At 39.2% G+C, this 21934-nt stretch overlaps 2 protein-coding genes across 2 annotated transcripts; both read left to right on the top strand.

The window, feature by feature from the left end:
- Positions 1-2412: 2412 nt before the first annotated feature.
- LOC122982278 lies at positions 2413-12087 on the top strand. The gene is made up of 18 exons (XM_044351465.1): positions 2413-2944; positions 3167-3182; positions 3306-3407; positions 4644-4723; positions 4782-4881; positions 4958-5080; positions 5307-5360; positions 5806-5945; positions 6052-6120; positions 6217-6283; positions 8589-8773; positions 8861-8908; positions 9001-9046; positions 9146-9297; positions 9398-9469; positions 9571-9622; positions 9764-9871; positions 10070-12087. Exons 1-18 carry the CDS (start codon positions 2825-2827, stop codon positions 11035-11037), a joined length of 2502 nt encoding a protein of 833 aa, XP_044207400.1. The 5' UTR covers positions 2413-2824; the 3' UTR covers positions 11038-12087.
- A 1008-nt stretch (positions 12088-13095) lies between these two features.
- On the top strand, positions 13096-21712 carry wu:fl23c11 (interleukin-17 receptor C). The gene is made up of 16 exons (XM_044352569.1): positions 13096-13395; positions 16149-16176; positions 16269-16391; positions 16675-16776; positions 16903-16991; positions 17171-17267; positions 17358-17399; positions 17622-17752; positions 17853-17915; positions 18016-18073; positions 18180-18412; positions 19168-19215; positions 19348-19399; positions 19628-19723; positions 19807-19845; positions 20151-21712. Exons 1-16 carry the CDS (start codon positions 13186-13188, stop codon positions 20960-20962), a joined length of 2223 nt encoding a protein of 740 aa, XP_044208504.1. The 5' UTR covers positions 13096-13185; the 3' UTR covers positions 20963-21712.
- The last annotated feature ends 222 nt before the right edge of the window (positions 21713-21934 follow it).

The raw sequence follows: 21934 nt of genomic DNA, 5'->3' as shown, positions 1-21934 counted from the left end.
TGACTATGATGACAATGATATCAATTAATACCTCATTTGAATTTCCTCCCCAGAAACTAGAGTTTTTTTGATAAATCTTTCTACACATGGTAAAGATTCCCCACCCAAGTGGAACTCCCACTTACCACAGCATCTGTCCTCAAATTTGCAAGCATAATCACACCCTTCTGAGCAAATGGCGCCTAGTTTCCTGCCATGAGATGTGCTCAGAAATGTGAGTGGAAAAATATGATAAGCATCAGCCAGCGGTTTCGACAGAACACATTTAACACATGGGGTGACTTTATGGTGTTTTGGAGACCTGTTTTTTTCTGCAGAAGACTTCAATTAGCTTTCCGGTGTAACTGTAACAACCACATCTGCTGTAACCCACATCTGTAAACACACTTACACAAACAAACACAAGGGCTATCAGTGTGAGTTTAGTGCAGTTACAATAAACTTGTTATTTAATGGATGAAATAACCCACAAACCAGAAAATTGTGTGTAACACACAACAATAATGAAAGACACATGAAAGCATTCAAGGCAAACAAAATAAAAAAGACATGTAGGTGTCTATGAAGGTCTATGACTAAAAGCATGTGTGTGATTAAAAAATGTGCAGGAGTTGTACTTTTTGTATTCACTCAGTATGTATCTGTGTCAGATAAGTGTAACAGAGTCAAAAGTAGGTTCCTTAGATACGTAGCAGAGTATAAAGTTGAAACTTGAACTACCCAACTTACTCATAACATTAAGAAATGTAAATTCAGTGTACAGCGCCTATAATAAAGTGTTCACTTCCCTTAGAAGTTTTCATGTTTTATTCTTGTACAACATTTAAATCAAAATAGCTTAACTATGGCTTTTTGACACTGGCCAACAGATAAAAAGATAATTTAAAGTCAAAAAGAAAGCAGAATACAAAATATTACTAAATCCACCTTTGGAAGCACTTACAGCCTTGAGTATGTCACAGGTCTCTTATCAGCTCTGTGCATCTGGATATTGGATATTGTGATATCTTCATTCTTCTTTGGAAAACAGCTCAAGCTCTGCCAGTTTTTATTGGAATTACCACCCCAGGACATTAATATTGCTATTTTTAAGCAATGCCTGGGTAGCAATGGCTTTTTCCTTGGGCGTGTTGGCCTTGTTGGAAAACAAAACTACTGCTAAGTCTTAATTTTCTTGCTGACTGCATCCGATTTTTACCCCAGGATTTCCTTGTATTTTGCTGGACAGAAGTATCCCCACAACACGATGCTGCCGCCGCCATGCTTCACAATAGGGATTGTATGTTGATGTCTGGCTCATCAGATCAGAAAACCTTTTTCCAACTAATTTCAGAGTCTCCCATATGTTTCCTGTTCCTCCTATGTGACCCTCTTTACTACTCTCCCATAAAACTGCAATCTGGGCAACTGCTGTTGTATTCACAGTCTCTAATTGATTTAACTCTTCTTAAAGGGATATTCAGGACATTTTCTTTTCTTGGAAATTTTCTTGGATCCATCCCCTGAATGGTGCTTTTCAATTACCTTCTTCAGAGTTGCTTGTAGTGTTCTTTTGTCCATATGGTACAGGTTTTGATATGATATTCACCAAAGCTGGAACATGTCCCAGAAACAGAAACACTGTAAGCCACTGAAACCTCTCGTCTACATACAGATGATCTCCCTTTAGCTAATTATGTGACTGATGATTTAGTTGTGTCTTACATACTGTTCATATTCTGACACTTCACAGTATGGACCAGGTCAAGTATCCCCCTCATAATTAGTCTCTATACCAAATTTTGAACCACAAATGTATTTGGCATTCATAAATACATTATCAGTTGTTAACAAACGTGTGATTAATCCTTCATTTATCTTTCGGAGAGCAGGGAGAGTGCAGGTGCAGATGCTGCGACACTGTCAGCACTTTGTGACCCTGTGTAGGTAATGATGTCATTTAGGGTATTTGTGTATTGCTTTAAAATGTCAAAACGGATCAAATTGATATGTACAGTATGTAATGGTTAAAGGGGGGCGGGGGGGGGGGGGGGGGGGGGGGGGGGTAATAGGCTACTTATGCAAACATATTTTTTTTATTTGTAACTAATTTAAATCACTTTGTAATGATCTGATTTCACGTTTATTTGAAAGGTCTGTTGACTGGTGCTAAAAAAGCCACATAAAATCCACTTTGTATGTTACAAACAATATAAGATGAAAACAGAAACACTTTTTATAACTTTACAACTTTACAGGAATTGCAACGGTGTGTGTGTGTGTGTGTGTGTGTGTGTGTGTGTGTGTGTATGTGTGTGTGTGACAAAGACCTTTAGAGCCCTGCAATCACTTCCTGGCAGCAGAAAGTGTTTGATGTAAACAGAAGTGGGTGAAGAGATGCCATTTAAAGTAAATCCTATTTATAAGTATGGCACACGAACTCCACACTTCCCAGTGGGCGTATTATGAGTATTATTTCCTGTTAGGATGGACTTTGAAACGAATGTGACCTTAATGTAAAGATAATCTTGATATCAGAGCTGCCGGTCTTGTCTTGTCTCTCCCGCCTGCTAAGAGGCGGTGCTGAGGTGGCAGAGATTATTCATATTCAAGTGTCTTTCTTTTAAACGCCCTCATATTTGGTCATTAAGCCACACCTTTGGGAACTTACGCAAGAAAGCTGCTTGAGGTGATGGCAACCCACTCCCTGGCCCCCCCAAGCAGTCTTCATGCGGAGCGTGGACTGCACGGTGCTCCGACGCCGCACCTCGGCATCTTAACACGGGGGACCAGCGAAAGAAATAAGTCTTCGTGAGGACACAAATGTGTTGGTTTTTTTTTAATTATGCGAACATTTCCTAATTTCAATACGTTTTTCATGGCTATGATGCGTCTTGGCACCGCACTAGCATTTATTGCCGTCGTGGTGTCTCCAATGCTGCTGGACGGTAACACAACATGTCAGGTGAGTTTAGGACAGCTGTTACTACAAGTATGAGCATAGAGGGAGGTGTCCGGTTGTATTAACTGGGGTTGAGGGAGGGGGATCAGATAAATTATATCCAAAATAAAAACACTGATTTTTTTTTTCTTTTTAAATATGATGGTTCATTCATAGGCTGTTTTACAAATGCTTTTGTGTACATTTGTGGTGACATTATTATTCTTTCTCTTGACCTCACTTTAGATAAGAAATCAAAGTGGTAAGTTTTTAATTGATTCAAGTTTTCTCAAAGTGTCTGTATCTAATTGAATGTCCTTGCATCATTTCAGTGACTACATGTGGTATCCCCTTGCTTTACTAATGACTATCTCTGTCTGGACAGATTATGTAGAGGGGAAGAGCCCTGTGAAACTGACCACAAAGGTGCTTCAAGGAGAGTTTGACTCTGAGTGTGTCACTGTCCATGTCTGGATAAAGGCTGAAGGTACAGAGTCAAACCATATCCTGCAAGGTGTTTTTTTGCCATCTTGTACCAGTGGTTAAGAATTATTCAGATCCTTTACCTGAATAAAAGTGCCTATACCCTTAAGCTAATGTCTAAAAATTCTTCTTGTGTCTGTAGTTTAATGTTTGAGTTTCACTGTACAGAAGGCCGTTTTCACATTCATCTGCTGAAAGTGGAAAGTTTCTCTGTGCTCACCTAAAATCAGACTTTAAGGCGTGTGCTTACAGGCACGATTTATGACTTCATAACAATTTTTGGATCAATTGTGGTTTAATATGAAACTCGTATGTGTGAAATGGAAACTTGAAGCCTCCAGACACTGAAAATGGACTTTTCAGTGAAGAAGGAGACATCTTGTATCCAGCAGTTACACTTCTGAAATGAACAATATTTACATATCCATAAACTCTGGATGTTTCATTGAGAGAGAAGTCATTTTAAGGAAGTAAGAGAATGTTTTTGTGTGAAAAAAAAAACAAACATATCAGACACAAATTTTTAGTCAAAGCAGAGTGTTTTTATATGCCTTCAAACATGTTTGGAAGATGGGATCTTTAATGCTGCATCAATGCTTGAGCATCATTTTACTACTGTAGTTGGTTGAGGTTGAGCTAGTTTTTATACACAGTTACCATAAGCAGTTTGTGAACAGTTAGGTGGTTCTATCCAGTGGTTCTCAACCTATGGCTCGGCCCCCCCTCAAAGTGTCACAGAATAAAACTGGGGTGTTGTGAGATGATTGATGGAGTAGGAAAAAAGTAAAAACAAAGTTCTACAACACAAACTTGTATTCATTATTTGGACTTTTCTGTGATTTGTGTAGATTAAAGGGAAAATGTCTCTTTAGTGGAACTGCTAACATCTGAGATGTGACAAGTGGCCCAAACAGACACTGTTTGTTTTTTTGTACAGGATCACAACCCAAAAAGGTTGGAAACCACTGTTTTAATCTTCAACAATATAGTGTATTTTATCATATGTTTTTAATGCACATTCCTAATCTGAAAAGTAACTAGTAACTATAGATGTTAAATAAATTTAATGGAGTAAAAAGTATATTTCCCTTTGAAATGTAGTGAAGCAGAGGTATAAAACTGCAGAATACAATAACCTCATTATAGTTACTTTCCACCACTCTCTTGTAAACACTGTCTTTCATACATTTCATCATTTCTGAAGCTGTCATTTTTGCATTTCTGTCTTATATTCTTCCAGACTTCAATAAGACCCCGAAGATTGAAATTCAGTCACAAAGTATTGAGATTATAAGGCCTACAAGGAAAAGAGGAAAAAAGGTTGGACTTGTTCTCTTTGCACCTTTCTAAAACTGTATATATGTTTAAAATGTCACAGTTCATAATGTTAACACAATGGTATCCTCTCTCTTTTTTTAGTCTAAAAAAAATCAAGTCAGATGTGAGGGGGACGCCTCAAAGCTGTTGCAACATAGCAACATGGTAAGATTAATTTCCCTTTTTTAGACTCTTAAGATTGAAGGGTTTATGTAGATAAATATGATGATGATGCTGTATTTTTTGTCTTCTTTAAGTGGGAGCTGGTACACGACTGTATCAGCACTTCTGCAAGAAGTACAGTCACTGTGTCTTACATCACAACATCCGAGAGCTACAGTGTCAGTTACACAGTGCCAGGTACTGTAGTGTATTTAGGATTTCTGGCACCAGGCCTCATGTCTTACCTCTTTGGTTTCATCTTTCCTTTCTGTCACATGTGATCCTCCTTTTGTCCGCTGGCCCTTTGTCTTTTTCATACATTCTCCCTCATTCTATGCAAGAGTCCTCTGTGATATATCCTGTTCTTCGATGGGTGAGACATTAAAAGAATAGTAACTTAGTAATGTAATACACCTTTGCATAGATTCTACAAGTATCCGAACTCTACTGGAGGGAGCAAACACTGCTTTTCCAAAAGGTATTCCCTCATTTGGCGTGGTGATGATGGTGGTGGGAAGTGCCGTCTAACAAATCAGTCCAAAATATTCCATATGTGTCCTTTTTAGGGTCAGATTTGGTGACTGTGAAGGCCCTAGCATATCAAATTATTTTTCACATTCACTGACTTCTTGTGCCCTGTGAATATGGGCATTGTTATCCTAGAATAAACCACTTCCACATGGATAGAAATGCGATCCCTCAGATGAACTTTATATAGATTTATAGTGACTTTTAAGGGAGACAAGTGGACCCAAACTTTGCCAGGAAAACACCTCCCACCTGTATGGAAGCATCTCCATTTAATGTTTCTGAACCCACTCATTCAGGTTTTTACGTAAATGTGTCACCTGTATGTATGTTGGGCTTGTCAGCATCAGTGCTCATATCATGTATCATGTATATTTTTTGTGTTTGTGACTTAGGTCCCATGCCAGACTTTCAACTGTCTGTGAATCAGTTGTCTAAATCCATCAATGTAACTGTGGAACCTGGAGACAAAGAAGTGAACACCAGATGGTGTTACAAAACACATATATGTGACGGGGATGGCACACTTATTACTGTAAGTATCAATGGCACATTTATTTATCTGCATATATCCACTTTTGTTTGTACGCAAAAAAAGAAAGAAAGATTTTTCTTTGATGTATTTGTATATTTCTTTTCAGATTGATCCGACTCAATCTCGATCAGCTCTTCTTAACATCCCTCATCTTCTGCCCTGTCTGTGCGTGCAGGTACATTCAGTTCCAAAGACACTGGATATAAAATCGCTTATTTTGTTGCAGCAGACTATTTTTCATGCCTGTACATGTCTTATTTTGTATTCACAGTCATATTACACTCACCCAGATGCGTGGCGACGTACAAAGTGCCCATTTACAAATGGAAGCTTCACAGGTGAGCGTGACGGATGATTTATGTCAGAGTCAGATTGAACACATGTTCTGGGGGAACAGCTCATTTTAGAGGGAATTTTTGTTATTTTGCCACTTTGTAATTGGCAACTGAGTTTATCTGTGTTATGACTCAGAAATACAAACCAGGGGTGTTCCCCTTCATCTGAGTGGCATCTTACAGTCTCTGACAAGAGCAGAAAACTAAAAAATTGCATTGTACATCTTGGGTGTTATCATACTATGTAATTTCTTTCTGTTTTCATTTCTAACACAAAATACAGTCGCAGTCTGTGACCTAGAGGTATTTCTATATCTAATCTAATGTAGGATTTGGCAGTGAGGGATGTTATTCCAATCCTCCCAACAGGCCTGATGACGATTCTGGCCACATCCTCTGATGTTGTGTTTGAGGCGTTACAGGAAACATTTTTGACCTTTTTATTGCAGTCAATCAATTTTTATTTATAAAGTGCCAAATCACAACAAAAGTTATCTCAGGGCACTTTTCACATAGAGCAGGTCAAGACCGTACTCTTTAATTTACAGAGACCCATGAGCAAGCACTTGGCGACAGCAGTAAGGAAAAACTCCCCTTTAATGGGTAGAAACGTCAAGCAGAACCCAGCTCTTGGCGGGTCGCCATCTGCTTTGACCGGTTGGGTTGAGAGAGAGAAAGAAAAAGGGAAAGGAGGAGGAGGGGGTGGGAGACAGAATAACAACAATCATAATGATAACAATATGTAGCAATTGCCAGGGAAGGATGCCAACAGGACTGCGAAGGACCGTGAAGGCTCGGCCTGGAACCCAGGGTTTCATGCGAGATGAGAAAGCACAAAAAAAGGGGAAGAAGCAAAGTTAGTGACATGCATTGATGTTACATGAATGCATACAGATGGAGAGGAGGAGGAGGAGAGAGGAGCTCAGTGCATCATGGGAAGTCCCCCAGCAGTCTGGGCCTATAGCAGCATAACTAAGGGCTGATCCAAGGTGAGCCTGGTCGGCCCTAACTATAAGCTTTATCAAAAAGGAAAGTTTTAAGCCCACTCTTAAACATAGAGAGGGTGTCTGCACCCCGGACTGAATCTGGAAGATGGTTCCACAAGAGAGGAGCCTGAAAGCTGAAGGCTCTGCCTCCCATTCTACTTTTAAAGACTGTAGGAACCACCAGTAAGCCTGCATTCTGGGAGCGCAGTGTTCTAGTGGGATAATACGGTACTATGAGCTCTTCAAGATATGATGGTGCCTGACCATTAAGGGCTTTGTAAGTTAGCAGTGACCCAAACTTTGAATCAAGAGCTTTTTAGATGCGACTCATTAAGCTGGTTTAACAACTTTGGGAAGAAATTTCCCCAAAATGAGGTACATTGTAATGCCTCAAAGCTGTTCTGCTGATCACAGGGCTCACCATACATAAACAGCTTTTGTAGAAGTGCAAAATCTTATAGGTTTTACACTGTACAAAATCTATAACATTGTGTACAAACTATAGTCTCTTTTCACATTGCTACATTTCCAGAAAGGCATAAGGAACACAGCTCCACAGAGTGCATAGTGGAATTGGTAAAAAGCACCAATATTTAAATAATACGCCACCATCAGTTTTTTTGAGACAATTTCTCTGCGACAATCTTTCATTTTAAAAATCACTTCTTATTTGCATAAAAGGTCAGTTCACACAAATTACAAAAATGCATATTTATCCACAGCCAGTGGCATCTAACAATACAGATAGTTTTGGTTTTAATGCATCCCTAAGTTGTGAGATATACAGGTGAAGGGAACTTTGTGGTGCTTACAACAGTAAAGAAAAATAAAATAAAAATTCAACAGCAACTTGTCTTTCCAGAAACATGTCAGAATCATATCATGGCTACTTAGGATAATCCACAGACCTCATTGTGTATGGTTCTCAATTGATCTACTTCCTTTCCCTTTTACTGGAACTACTACCAAACAAACACAGGGTATTTTGTAGTGCTTTGAAGTGCAAATTTTAAATTCCATTCACCTTCATTGTACTGCAATGTAGGGTGAAGTGTCAGAGATTTATATCCCAAAACACATAAACAAAATAAACCAAAACTATCTGCATCTACTTTTAGGGAAATGACATTTTAAAAACTTTTATCTTCATGTAGCATTGTGTATCAGTTTTATACTGTTTGCTATGATAGATTAATATACTATTATTTATGTCGGTATATTAATATTTGGTAGGTTTTCTGCAACTGCATCCCTGGATAAACCAAACTCAGGCATGTTATAGTCATAGTATTGTAAATATCTGCATTGCCATGCCTCAACAGATGTCCAAGATGTTTGGAACTCCTCTGACATCACATGGTACGAGTCAAATTTTACTTGGAACACAAAGTGTCTAGCCAGTGACCTGGATATCTCTGCCTCCCTCTGCTGGAAACAATACGAACACCTCTGCACACCTGTACTCAACTCCACACTGGAGGGGAAGGACAATGGTGTATCAACCATGGTAAGTTTGGCAGGACTTTTGGTGGTATTGGTGATATGATTCCTAATTTGAACAAATAATCAAACATCCCTTGTGTCTCCCCAACAGACATATGACACATCTACAGTGGACAAACACCCTCAGATGTGTGTGCAGGTGAGAGTAAGCCAGATGTGTCTGCATGGAAATATGTATATGTCCAATTGCCTACCATTTAGTCTGAGACTTACATTGTTTCATCTTTACAGTTTTCTCTAAAAGGCAGTCATCACATCGAGTGCCCCTTCGAGGCTGGTGAGTCAAACAGAATTTCAGGTTTTGTGTTTATTTTTCTTACGGGTGTGATAAGTCTGAACCTCTCACTCTCTTTCCCTCCCTCATTCTCCCTCACAGATATGTCTTCATGGGAGGTTTACATTGAACTGGGTCAGTGGAGCGTGTTTGTGTATCTCACATCTTCTGTCCCAGCAACATTCTCAGCTCAACTCTGTGTTCTTAATGACAGGGGATGTACACCCACAGCTCAGGTCCACTCAGTAAGAATGGTAAGTATATGAGACACAATGAATTGGAGAGACAGAAAGAACTGGTCATTTGTTAAATTTGAATGTTACAACAGTTTGTTACTCTTGTACATTTTTACAGGAAGGGAATACTACTGACAAGACAAGACTAAATGTGGCTCTTCACTCTACTCCAGAGAATCCATGTGTGCAGGTAAGGTTCATGTCATAATATAACATCATACAAGGTTGAGAAAGTATTTTGGACACTGTGCATTAGTTTTTACTCTCTTCTTATTTGTACAATTTCTGCAGGTGTGGCAGTCAGATCCTGCACGTCATGGAGCAAGAATTCTGTGCCCAGATTGTGAGTATAGTCACGATACACACACGAGTACAATTATACCAACACATGCACTTTTGTTTATCAGTTCATGCAGGCATGCATCAGTGCACACATGTCTCCTCCAAAGTAAACAGAGCCACCGCCTTTTATTTGTTTTCACAGACAAACACAACAGATATGGCATATATGCCGTTGCAGCTTTGACCTTTGTGGTTTTTGTTGCATTACTTGGAATTTTCATCCACCGTCTTACTAAGAATGGAGCTGCAGGTTAGTTCAGTTGACTCATTAAATTCTTGTTCAAGGCACTGTTTCATTTTATTTGAATAATCATTGTTTGTCTCTTTGAGTGCCTGCATATATTCCATCTTCAGCTTTCAATTCACTTTAATCCCACTATTGTATTGCCTCAATTAGCTTCTTTGATTGGTGTTAGCCTGATGGCAACCCTCTCCCCCATATCTCTAGGTTGGCTGTATATCCAGAAGCCTGTGTTGCTGGTGGGCTCATCAGAGCAGTCGGAACATGTCTCTGCTGTGTGCGCACTGGCCTCCATCCTGCAGGGAGAGCTCAGTGCCACAGTGCACATGGCGCTTTGTGCCCAAAGCTCACAAAGGCAGGCTGGAGCCAGGACTGGAGTGGCAGATCTGGGCCCACTTCCCTGGCTTTATGGGCAGTGGGAGGCCATGCGTAAAGCACAAGGAAAAGTGTTGATTATCTGGAGTCCTGAAGCCAAGAAGACCTATGAGAAGTGGAGGGAGGAGAGGGCAAACATGGATAAGAATGAGAGAACGATGGAAGATGACAGCAAAACAAAAATAAGAGAAGAAGTGGAAGAGGATTCGAAACTGAATGGAAGAAGAGTGGGAAAATGCAAAAAAGGAAAAAAAGATTGTGTTCAATTGTGTGATGATGATGAAGACCAGTACACTCATAGCAAACCCTCTTCAGTGATAACGCCAGTGTTTACAGCGGCTCTGGCCTGCCTGGAGGGGGCGCTTCAGGAGTGCAAAGATCAAGGAGTTGCCCTTGTCTACTTCCATGGCCTTGGTCACAGCAGGGACATCCCGAAGGCCTTCAGAGGTGTCCCTCGGTACTGCTTACCTCAGGATTTCAGGGGTTTATTACAAGAGCTGGGAGGGGTGAGAAGACAGACAAAAACTGGTGAATTAAGGTGGCACTGTTGGCCTAGACTCCTGTCGAAAGTGCTGTCAGTATTGCTGGCACGGCAGCTAGCCCACAGACTCCAGGCATTGCTGCCTCAGGTGCAAGGAAAGAAAATGCAAGGGCTGAGTGTCATACAGTCACAGAAAATGATGTCAGAAAACACACAGTGCAGGCTCAAGTTTCCTCTGGCAGCCAAACTGGCAAAGCCAGAAACTATACAAGAGCATGAGCCTCTCCACGGGTCACCAGGGAGAGAAGAACAACTTTAATCTCAAATTTCACGTGTCTGACGAGGACAGACTTTTGTTCTCCTGGAAACACGATACATGAGACATGAGAACTGGTGTGCTACTGTGAGCACCTCAGAGCCAATAACTCAGTAAGAACTATTCATTACTTGACACGATCATGTCAAAAATGCCGCTGCTCATTTTGCATATTAATAAAGTAAATACTCCGTCCTGTCTGCTGCATTTATCTGCCAACAGAGGCTCTTTATGCTGCTTTCGTGACTGAAGCCACAGCGAACACCTGCCTTATCTCTGTAAATATGCTAACTGCCATGAAAATATAGTTGCAAATGATGCCTCACTTTCTTCATGAGAGCATTTAATGTTGGAAAGTGTTGTAACAGCACAGGGGACAAGCTGTCTGACTGTTGTTTACAGGAACTCACAAATTTGCATAGGATTTTGATGTTGAGCCAAAAGTTGAGGCCATCCAAGGATTTCCAGTGTTAAAGTGAAATGATGAAATGACTGATGAATGAAATGTTTCATTTATGAATGATAATTTCACCTCAGCTTTTCACATGTTCATCCATCAGTAAATATACTACCTCTTATATTCAAAAGCAATTTATAAATCAATCAGTGTTATTTTTTCCCCGTGCATACGCACATCTTAATTTAGCAAATGTACCTGAGCGGTAGCTGTATCATAGTACAAATATGTCTTAGCTGAAGGTATTTACAAGACAGAGAACAAGAGAGCCAGTATTATTCAAATATTGTCAACGGCAATGGAGGTTCAAAATCTCAGAGCCGAAAAGCAAGAAAATGATGATTGGGTACTTTCCCTTATCTTATTATATTGCACGAATCCCATGTAACGGTTGATGTTATGCAAAGCAACTTTAAACTGGAGCCGGACACAAATTTGACGACTTTGAAGAATATGTTAAGTGTCTGAACTGTCTCCAGACTTGATGTTTCATGTTTTAGTTAATGAACAGTATTGCAATACTGGCAGAACACTGTTGGTATTATGATATATGTGCTTAAAGTAAATAATAAATGAATGAATTTTGATAAAGAAAATTATTCCTGATGACTGATTGTGTTGACAAGAAACTAACCGAGGTAAAAGTGCTTTTCTAACAGGTCTGGTTTCTCTGAATTCAGGGTCCCTATTTTATAAAACCATTGTGCTTTTTCTTAAACCTGTCTCTAAAACTGAGGTATGCCATATGACCACAACATTGACAAGACTAATTTATTCTGATGATTGATAGACCTGCTTGGGAGGATTAATCAGGAAGTACATCGTAACTTACACTGGAGCACTGGAATAATGAACTTCTGCCAAAACATGAAGTTTAGCACTCAAGGATTAGTCTTGTGTCTATAGAGTAACTTAACATGACATTTTCACTGAACCCAGACAGACATCATAATGTCATCTGTCAAGGTATAAATAAATCATACTTAGTCATAAAACTGGGTTAACATAAACAAGAAAACATCATGAAATGGAAGGGAATAGTTTTTTTTCCTTGCAAATACAGAATTATATGTGATCACCTATGAAGATCATTGTCTGTAGGTTAGTCTACTCCCAGGAGAATAGCTTTATGTCATAAAATATAGAATTGAACCATATGAGTACTTGTTCGTACAGAGGCACCTGGTTATCATGGAAATACAGCCTTTAAGATTCACAATGAATTTGCATTTTTTTCTGATTGCAACACAGACACACCGTTAGCACAGGTGTTAGGACTCTGTACTGTACAGGAAATAGGCATGATTACTTTATTATGATATACAACAGTCAACTTAATGTTCCTATCCGCTTGGATAAAGGTTAATGATTAAACTGTGGGACTCCAACTGAAAACATTCCAGCCTCCATATCTCGTGTATTATTGGGACGATCCTATGTTGAATGACTCACCAACCAAACAGAACAAGCCTCACCTTAACACCTGAGCAGGTAAAACGCTGTGGACACACCCATTTACCGCACTGTCAATCACCTGAAACAAAATCCCAGGTTGTCGGAGCTTCACTTGACAGTTTGCTGTTGTGAGATAAACCGTGCTCACCGTCTTTTTTTTTCCTGACGAAAATATACCACTGTCATGCTGCGCTGCTGGGTGAATCCCAGGATCGCTGGCTGTACTATTTGTGTGCCGGATGAGGGGATCTAGCGGCGGAGCAGGAGTCGTGCGCCGGAGAGAAACTTCCTGTGCCAAGCGCAGAGGCGTTCTCCAAGAAATGGCTCTCACGGTCCGTGAGGTGCCACATTTTTCCCTCCTACTTCTATCAGTGCTGAGCTGCTGGCTGCTCATGCCGGCAACCGCACTGGAAATGATTGATGACCCACCTGAACTCATCTGCAGCGAGGTAAAACTGGATCATGCTCAGGCCTTGTTGTGTTTTATATGTATATATATAATTTGTCAAACTACCTTCTCTCATGTCGTAAAGGTGCCTTTTTTGGGGGGAAAATACAAATTCACTAATCATAGCTTATGATCTACTGACTTTATTGTTTTATTTGTTATAACTGTAGGTGCTCTGCTAAATTTGTGTATCACAAGACAAAGAGAGAGGGAGATCAGAGTTTAATGCCCATTATTTATTTACTCTTGTGCCTGAGCGTGACATCTTACTCCACTCCTCCATTTCCAAGGAAGGCGGATGCATTTTATTTTCTCTACATGTTATATCAGATAAGTAAATCAACCAGAGAAATAATTGATTATAGATGGCAAATACAACAGTAAATATATGTATGGTTTTCATATTTTTCTAGACACAAAAACCTAAAGAAAAGAGCAGACTAAATAAAAAACAAGCAGAAATAAAAAAAAAAAAAAGTTTATACTGTAGTTCATTAGTTCATCATTCTGTCATACATAAACTACATTTCTTCATCACTTCTTCAGAAAGTACAGAGTTGGTAGACAGTAGTACATAAAGAATCCTATAATAAACTTTCATCAAGGTTGCTTTATTTTACTTTATTCATTTATCTTTTAGGGACAACACATGTCAATTTACATTAATATGATGCAAATGTATCAGATTTCAGCTTGAAAAAGATCATATTCATCTGCAGTCCCTTGGCAGGCTGATGTCATGATAAAGAGGATGAAGGATACAGCCTAACTGAAGGAAAACTGAAGAGGCTGTAGTTTGTGATGCTGTTGAATGGTTTATTCTGTTATTCAGAGAGATGTTGCTTAAATGTAGTCTACCCTTATTGATATAACTGGATTGGGCAAAATATTAAAAACATATCTTTTAGTATAGTAAGTGTTATAGTATTATATTACATTATGGGATATTATCACTGATGCATTGTGTTAGTAGCATTTGTCATAGTGGATCAAGGAGCAAAACTACTGTACTTCATGCTGGATAGTTTAATGTATAACAATGTATCATATTTTCTACGATAATTGTGTGTTTTGTATGTAAAATATTAATGTACAAAATAACTCGTAACTGCAACAAATCTATAGGCATAAAAAGTACAATATCTCACTCTCAAATGTGATGAAATATAAGTATGAACTAGCATAAAACTTAAACACTCAAGTGTTATGATAGACCTTCACAGAAGACATTTTCACAGGGGTAAATAAGAAATAAATGATGGGTGAATTCCATTTAGCTGCTTCAGTTTCAGCGTCCTGGTATTGTGCATTCTGGTACACTGTCATGGTTTACTGGGACGCTTGAATCGAACAGAGCCATTGTTAATGTTATTAGTAACACTTTTCCTAAATGCCTGCCTTGGAAAAGGCCTATTATTTAGCATTGCCTAACACATCAGTCCAAAACTGATGTTGCTCCCATGCAGTATATCTAAAAATTAGTCATTGTGTCTTTTGAAATACTGGCCAGTATTTTATATAATGCTGCATTCACATGCTCTTTGGATGGTCCCATTTCTCAAGTTGGGAAGTCGTTCTTCCGACTCCGGTGTGTTCATGAGCTTTTAAGTCGTAATGTAGAAACAACATGGATGCTACAAAGAGGATGTGTTGTATTTTGTCCCAGACTTGTTGCTGCACCAGTACATTCCATAAAACCACTAAAATATTGCTGCTTTGTCTAACTTTTAATCAGGGTGCTAATAAATAACTTTTCTAACTAATCAAGGTCACTCTACGTGGACACCAACTAACAGTTACAACCTAATAACACATTTCAAATTACATGTGAGCAAAAAATTAATATGCAATAAGTGAATAAGTAAAAAATTTTTTTGCCATCAACCAAACATTTACTTTCATCCGCCGTGTTTCTGTGTATATGGCATCAACTTTTCGCAAGTCAAGTACTAAATTTTTGCCAACTTTCCGAGTTGTTCTGTCTTGAGGGGGCATTTACATGAATTTTCCCAGTCGGGAACTAATTTTCTGATTATTCTGACACCACATATTGCCATGTAATATATCAAAGAACATGATTGGATGTTTACTGCTTAACTGTATCATGCAGTACACCCGTATGGAAACATCTGCATTTGTTATTCTTCCTTTAATTTGTCACTTGTTTATAGTTTCCATTGCTATTGCATGTGTAAAACTATGTATAAAAGGGGCATTGATTTGTGAATTAAAATAGATTTTTTTAAGGCCCATAAATAATTACGCAAGCAATTAGGCAAAAATGTACCATATCCCTATTATATTTATCCCTAACCCTAACCCATGTTCATTTCATTATTATTATTATTATTATTTTATTTATTTATTTTTTTACATTTTTTTCAGGCTTTTGCCTTTGTTTGGCAGGCGGTGTTGGGGTGGGGGGGTTGGGGTGCTGGAGTCAAACTGTGGCCATTGCAGTTATGTGGTATGCACCTTAACCATTGGGCCGCCAGGGTGACCTACATTTTCTAAACTTCTGGTGGGTGCTGCAACCGTTTCATAAAGTCACTCCTTTTAACTGAAATTTATATTAGTCCTTACCCTGCATACTGTGCACTTAAACTTTTAATAGTTTAGACTTTTACTTGTGGTAGTACTACTTAGGCAAATAATCTGAAGGCCTGTCACCACTGTTAACATCTATGGTATGCAAAAGGTATAGGTGGGTAGATTTGTTGATTAAGTTCTCATCCATATCTTTTCTTTCTTCAGAGTTTGACTGACTGCCAAGTGAGCAAAGGTATGAACGCAATCAACACAAGTACGTCTTATATCACAGCATTAGACTAACGTTGAAGTTTGTCTGAAGCAGGAATATTCCTTTTTCCACAGCCTCTCAGTACGATGATGCCCTGCCTTCTCCAAATGTGACACGTGTGGAGCTTAAAGTTATTCTGTGCTGTTCAGCCAGACAAGACTGTGAACCTTGCCTGAGAATCATCATCACAATCAAAGGTAGTTTTGTCCTACATCTTATGTCTTTGATACTGTCAGATGATTGGGTGACACGCCTTGAATATCTTATGAATCATAATTCCTCCAAAGCACTACTGCTATTAAAATAATTTAGATAAAATAATAGATATAATAATAAAATAATTAGAGTAATAAGAAAGCTGTTCCCTGCTTTCTTATCATAGCTGTTCGATTTGTCAATCAGTCAGCCGTTGTGGACTTAGAACAGTGTTCTCAGTTGTTTTATATACTGACTGTGAGCGTGGGACACATCTTGTTGCAGAAGTGGATTATGCAAATTACGTTTCTGAGGAGTCTGGTGACCGCAATGATGATGATTCAGTGGCAGAAGGAAGTGGTCGGTTTGTGCTTCCTGAGCCCAGAGGTATGGAATCATATACACAACAAATGAGTCACACAAATGATTCAAACAAATTCTAAGGACAACTTTTTAAATACTAATTACACAATTTACCCTTCTTCTTCTCTACTCTCTGTGTTACAACTTCAGTCAAAGTGTGTCTCAGCTCCCCGGGCTCCGTAGATTATTGCAAGACACTCCAGTTTAAACCAAGCTACTCTTCAGATTCCACACATGAGGTAGCTAATATTTCTACTTCACTGAGCAGATGTGAAAGAATTTCCTCTTTGATTTACTTGCCTCTCTTTAACAACAGTCCTGCACCCCTATTCATTGAATCGCTTGGTGACTATTTTGCAAAATGTCTTGTGTTAGTTTTTGTTGTTACTTATTTTACAATATGTATCTACAAATGCAGCTGCTGTTGACAGAGAAAGTGATGTTTGGCAGTCCTGTTGTAGTCCACGTCTACTCACATGATCACCAAAATATCACAATCCCTTCTTTAGAGGACGGTGAGATTAATTGCTCCATTGTAAGCAAAGGCATGCTTATTTGTTTACTGTCACCATCACTGAACATCTACTCCTCCCTTTTTCTTTCAGTATGCTCCATGAAACATAAAGGGACTGTTAAGGCATGTGATGGTGAGAGATGTTATAAAAATGATATTTCTTTGGAAATGTTTTCAGATTAGACGTGACAAAATAGGCGTGTTCTAGTCCCGCCTCTTATTTATCTACTGTAGCACGCATTGTGTACTGTATGTGCTAGTTAACATGCACAAGTCAGTGTCAGCAAAAATAGTTTCACCTATTTGGAAGAGTGACACAACTCAATTATAGCTGATTGACGTGTTTCTGCCTCAGCTCCCAGACTTCGAGCTGAGACTGATGAGCAGAGAAACGTGGTCCTGCAACTGGAAAACACTGATAACAGACAAGAGGAGCTGATGTGCCAGATGTTTTGGAATGAAATGCCTGGAGAAGTCCTTGCATGGGTCAGTCAACGATAAACTATCCAGACTACCCTGACTGCTATGTCAGACCAAGGTCAATATTATGTGTATATATGTGTAACTTTTCTTTTAACCTTTGCAGCCCAAAGGCGAGGGAAAAATGGTCATCTCGTCAAACTTTGTTGCACCATGCCTGTGCTTTCAGGTAGCTGATATGTTTATTGTAATTGACAAGGAATAAAAAGCTACAAACTGTATAACTAACCAACTCCAATAAAATGAATAAATTAAATGTTTGCTTACAGGTATGGCAGAAGGGGAAGTCACTTCGAAGCGAATTCTGCCCTTTCAAAAACCAACAAGGTAAAGGGAGTTCACTATGTTCAACCTCAGGCCCAGATAAATTTGTTTAGTAAATAATTTCATAAATACACAAAGTAACAGTGTTTGTTTTGTTTTGTTTTTTCAGATGCACTGGAAAGAATGCAGCGCAATGTGTCTGTGTCTGTGGTTGAGTTCCCGTTGTTGGAGGGTGGCACAGGGCTGAGCTGGAATGTGACTGCCCCCTGCAGACTGGAGGCAGAGGTGTGGCTATGCAAGAAAGACGTGGCCGGAGGCCAGTGTGAGGAGGTTACTGGCTCCAGACAGAGCCTGCACAACAATGTGGATGCAGGCTGGATTGCAACACGCAATGGACACTGGGTAAAAAAAAAAAAAAAGGGGGAAAAAACTAAGGTTGAATTTTGTACTTTTGTTTCCTGAGCTGAGTGTCTTAGGCATCACCTCCTCTCAGGCTACCCTGCGTCCTGTGCATGGTGTCATATCCAGGGTCGTAACTACGATTTTAGCAATACTGAGGTCATGAGTCCCTCCATCATCTGCCAGGATAATTTTGACCATATTATTTTAGATAATTTTAGATTCTAGATTTTTCAAATTATTTAACATTTTCATATTTTATTTATTCAGAAAAATGCTTAGTTTTTTAGTTCTCAGAATATCAAACCCAGGAGACAAAGAGGTGAACAAAGATGTTATGAAAAGGGTGGAAATTTGGTTTCTTGCACTAAAAAACTTGGAAATCTTGGATGTTGGATTATCTTTTAATGCCCAAAACTGGCTTTTTATGCAACTAGTGTATAACATAACTTTGAAAAAAAAACAAACAAAATAAAGCAGAATAAATTATATGGGGTGAGTCATCTAACTTAAGCAAGTTTTACAAGTTGATTTTCTTACCATAGTGAAAGTAACAAAAACCAATTACATTTAACAAGCTCTGAGTTTGTTCACGTCATGTTAATTTGCTCCAAATTGATGAATTCAGCCAAAAGAAGTATATGATCTTGTTGTAATTGTCCAGCGTAATTGTGACACAGCATCACTAACAATTAATGTTCTTTTTCTTTGTTGCAATTTTTTTTATTAATTGATATTCTTCTTCATGGATTTTTCAGAAAATTGGAGAGTTCAATGTGTCATCACACCCTCTGCTTTGTGTCCAGGTGATTCTTGTTTTAGTTCCTAAAATATTAAATATAATCTTACACATAATTATTTAGCTCGAATGTTTTTTTAATCACAACTATCCTGCAGTACACACTGTACCAACCTTTTCTCCCTCGATCATTTATTAGATGAAGATAAAGGGGATGAAATCATCCCTGGAACCCCAGTGTCCATTTGAAAGTAAGACTATTAATTATTGTCCAGACCTAGGTTAAGTGGGTTTAATATTTAAATGTTATCAGCGAACACAAGCTACATTCTTTCATTAGAATGTGTCTGATAAGAAATTAAACAGTGTAAGTTTACTGTACACTTTGCCTTTGTTTTATAACAGTGGCAGTATCTGTGGAACTTCTTTAACTTGCTTTATAAAGACTTTTGTGGCTCATAATTAATGTATTTTTCCAGCCTCTCGATGGAGATGGAGCCTGCCACTCTTCATCGGATTACTTCTGATGTTTCTGGCCATTCTTGGAGCCTATTTTGTTCAAGGGGTTTTAAAAGGTCTATTTTCAATTTATGGGTCATCAAATATTAATTTTACACCTTGTCAAAATACCTGAACATGTATTCTGTTTTCTATCCAGGTTACGTGTGGAGATGGCTGAAAGAAGATGATGTTAAAGGTTTGTTAAAGCCAAATATCCGTTATCATACTGGGCAACCGTTATTTTCCACATCCCTCTGAATATAACATTTTCATAATGTAATTCATACATTTGTAGAGATGTAGGAATAGTCATGGTTTTTGTGTTTAAATGTTCACATGCATGCATTACCCTTTCTTCCTTAATTTTCATTCATATTCTGTATCTTCTGCTATTGTGGCTCATTCTTCTATGCAGGGATCCAAAAAATTAAACTACTCCTATCCTATCTCATATTTTAATATTCCTCAAGTTTCTAAAATTTCTCATCTTCACTCTCTCAGGTGCTGTGGGTGGCTGTCATGTGGTGTTGCTGTACCCGCCTGATGATGACCCAGCTTTGCCAGGGCTAATATGCCACCTGGGCTCATCCCTGCAGGCTCTGGGCTTCAGTGTGTCTCTGGACCTATGGAGCCAGGCTGAGCTCAGCGCACTGGGCCCTGTGCCTTGGCTCCACTCAAGACTGGACCAACTGCAAAGGCAGGGGGGCAAAGTAGTGCTAGTCCTAACCCAGGCTGCCTGGATAAGGGCTGAAGAATGGGGAGCTGGCAGCTGGGAAAGAAACACACACAGGGAGAAAAACAGAGACATGGAGGAAGAGGAGGCAGGAAGAAGCAACACTGCATCTTCTCCTTGTGTAGATGTTTTTAGTGCTTCGTTGAGCTGCATTCTAGCAGACTATTTACAGGGCCGCGCTGGTGAGCGGTTTTTGTTGGTGCAGTTTGAATCACTTCCACCTGAGCCTCCAGGTGGCTGCCGGCCGCTGCCAGAACTTTTCCGCGGCCTTCATGTCTACAGCCTGCCTTCCCAGAGTCTGGGTTTTCTGACTGAACTGGCTGGGGCTCGACAAATGGCTACTGCATCAGCTAGACGGAAGAGGGCAGGGGGGCTCAGGATGGCATCCCGAGCTCTGGCACAAGGGCTGTCAGGGTTCACAGCAGGGACAACTGTGTTACGCCTTGCAGGGATGTCCCAGACTTGTGTTGGGGTAGGAGTTGAAGACTCTGGGGAGACAATGCCCTTGCAACCATTTCTTATTACGCCACCCTCCAGCCCTGATACAAGCTCCAAGGTCAGTGAAATGGAGTGGGTCTGACAGCAAGACAGGATAACAGACGACGAAGCTTTAATTTTGGGATGCCGTCATGAGCTTCAATCTGAAATGATACTCAAGATGCTCAGATAAATCAGTTTGCAGGTTTTTGTGATTGCTCATCTGGGGTCTAGTAGCTGTTGAAGTGTTTTAGAAGGTGAAGTGTTTTATTTTTCTGGCAGCGTTAACAGTAGTGTGTTATAGCTTGAACAGCAACAGCCAGCATGGCTCCAGAGAAATAAAAGCACCCAACATTAAAACCTCACACTACTTCAAAAAAGAAAATTCAAGGAAGTAGATGACGTCAGTGGTGGGTACACAAAGTGTGAACATTTCAAAAACAGCATGGCTTAATATGCTACTGACATTACACTAAAATGCAATAATAGAATCTTAATGAAGTGAATCGCTCCATTGTGCTGGTTCTGACACTACATTATTTATGAAAGCTACTTTTCAGTTTCAAACCAAGCCATTGTGTGTGTACTTTACATATTCACAAGTATTTGCACTACTACACATGAGAAAAAACAAGACAAAAATAAACTCTTTACTTTTGTGATATGTACAACTACATGAGTATATTTGCCCAGTCATGGATAGTGAGTCTGTTTTATACTGTATTTTGTCTTTAAAGTGGGATTGAATAAAGAATGTGTCATGATTTGCTCATCTGACTGTAAAACATGTTTCTTACTGTATGCATTAGAGGATGCATGTTTGCCTAGCAACGTTTTTACCAATAAATATCACTCTGACTATATGTGACTCGTTAAAGTATATTTTGAATACTTGTAGTCAAGCAAGAGTGGCAACATCATTTGTCTGTTTAACCTTAATCCTACCAACTGGGGCACTCATAGACCCCAGAGGTATACTTTTTTGTCATATCTCACAGGTGCTTTATTCTATCATTCCAATTTTTCATGACTTTGTCAATCAATTTGTTACTAATAACTTTATAGAGCTTTTTGA

Source organism: Thunnus albacares, chromosome 5 (genome assembly GCF_914725855.1).
Source record: "Thunnus albacares chromosome 5, fThuAlb1.1, whole genome shotgun sequence".
NCBI lineage: Eukaryota > Metazoa > Chordata > Actinopteri > Scombriformes > Scombridae > Thunnus > Thunnus albacares.
The sequence above is the reverse complement of the archived record's forward strand: the minus strand, read 5'-3'. Positions and strand labels throughout refer to the sequence as shown.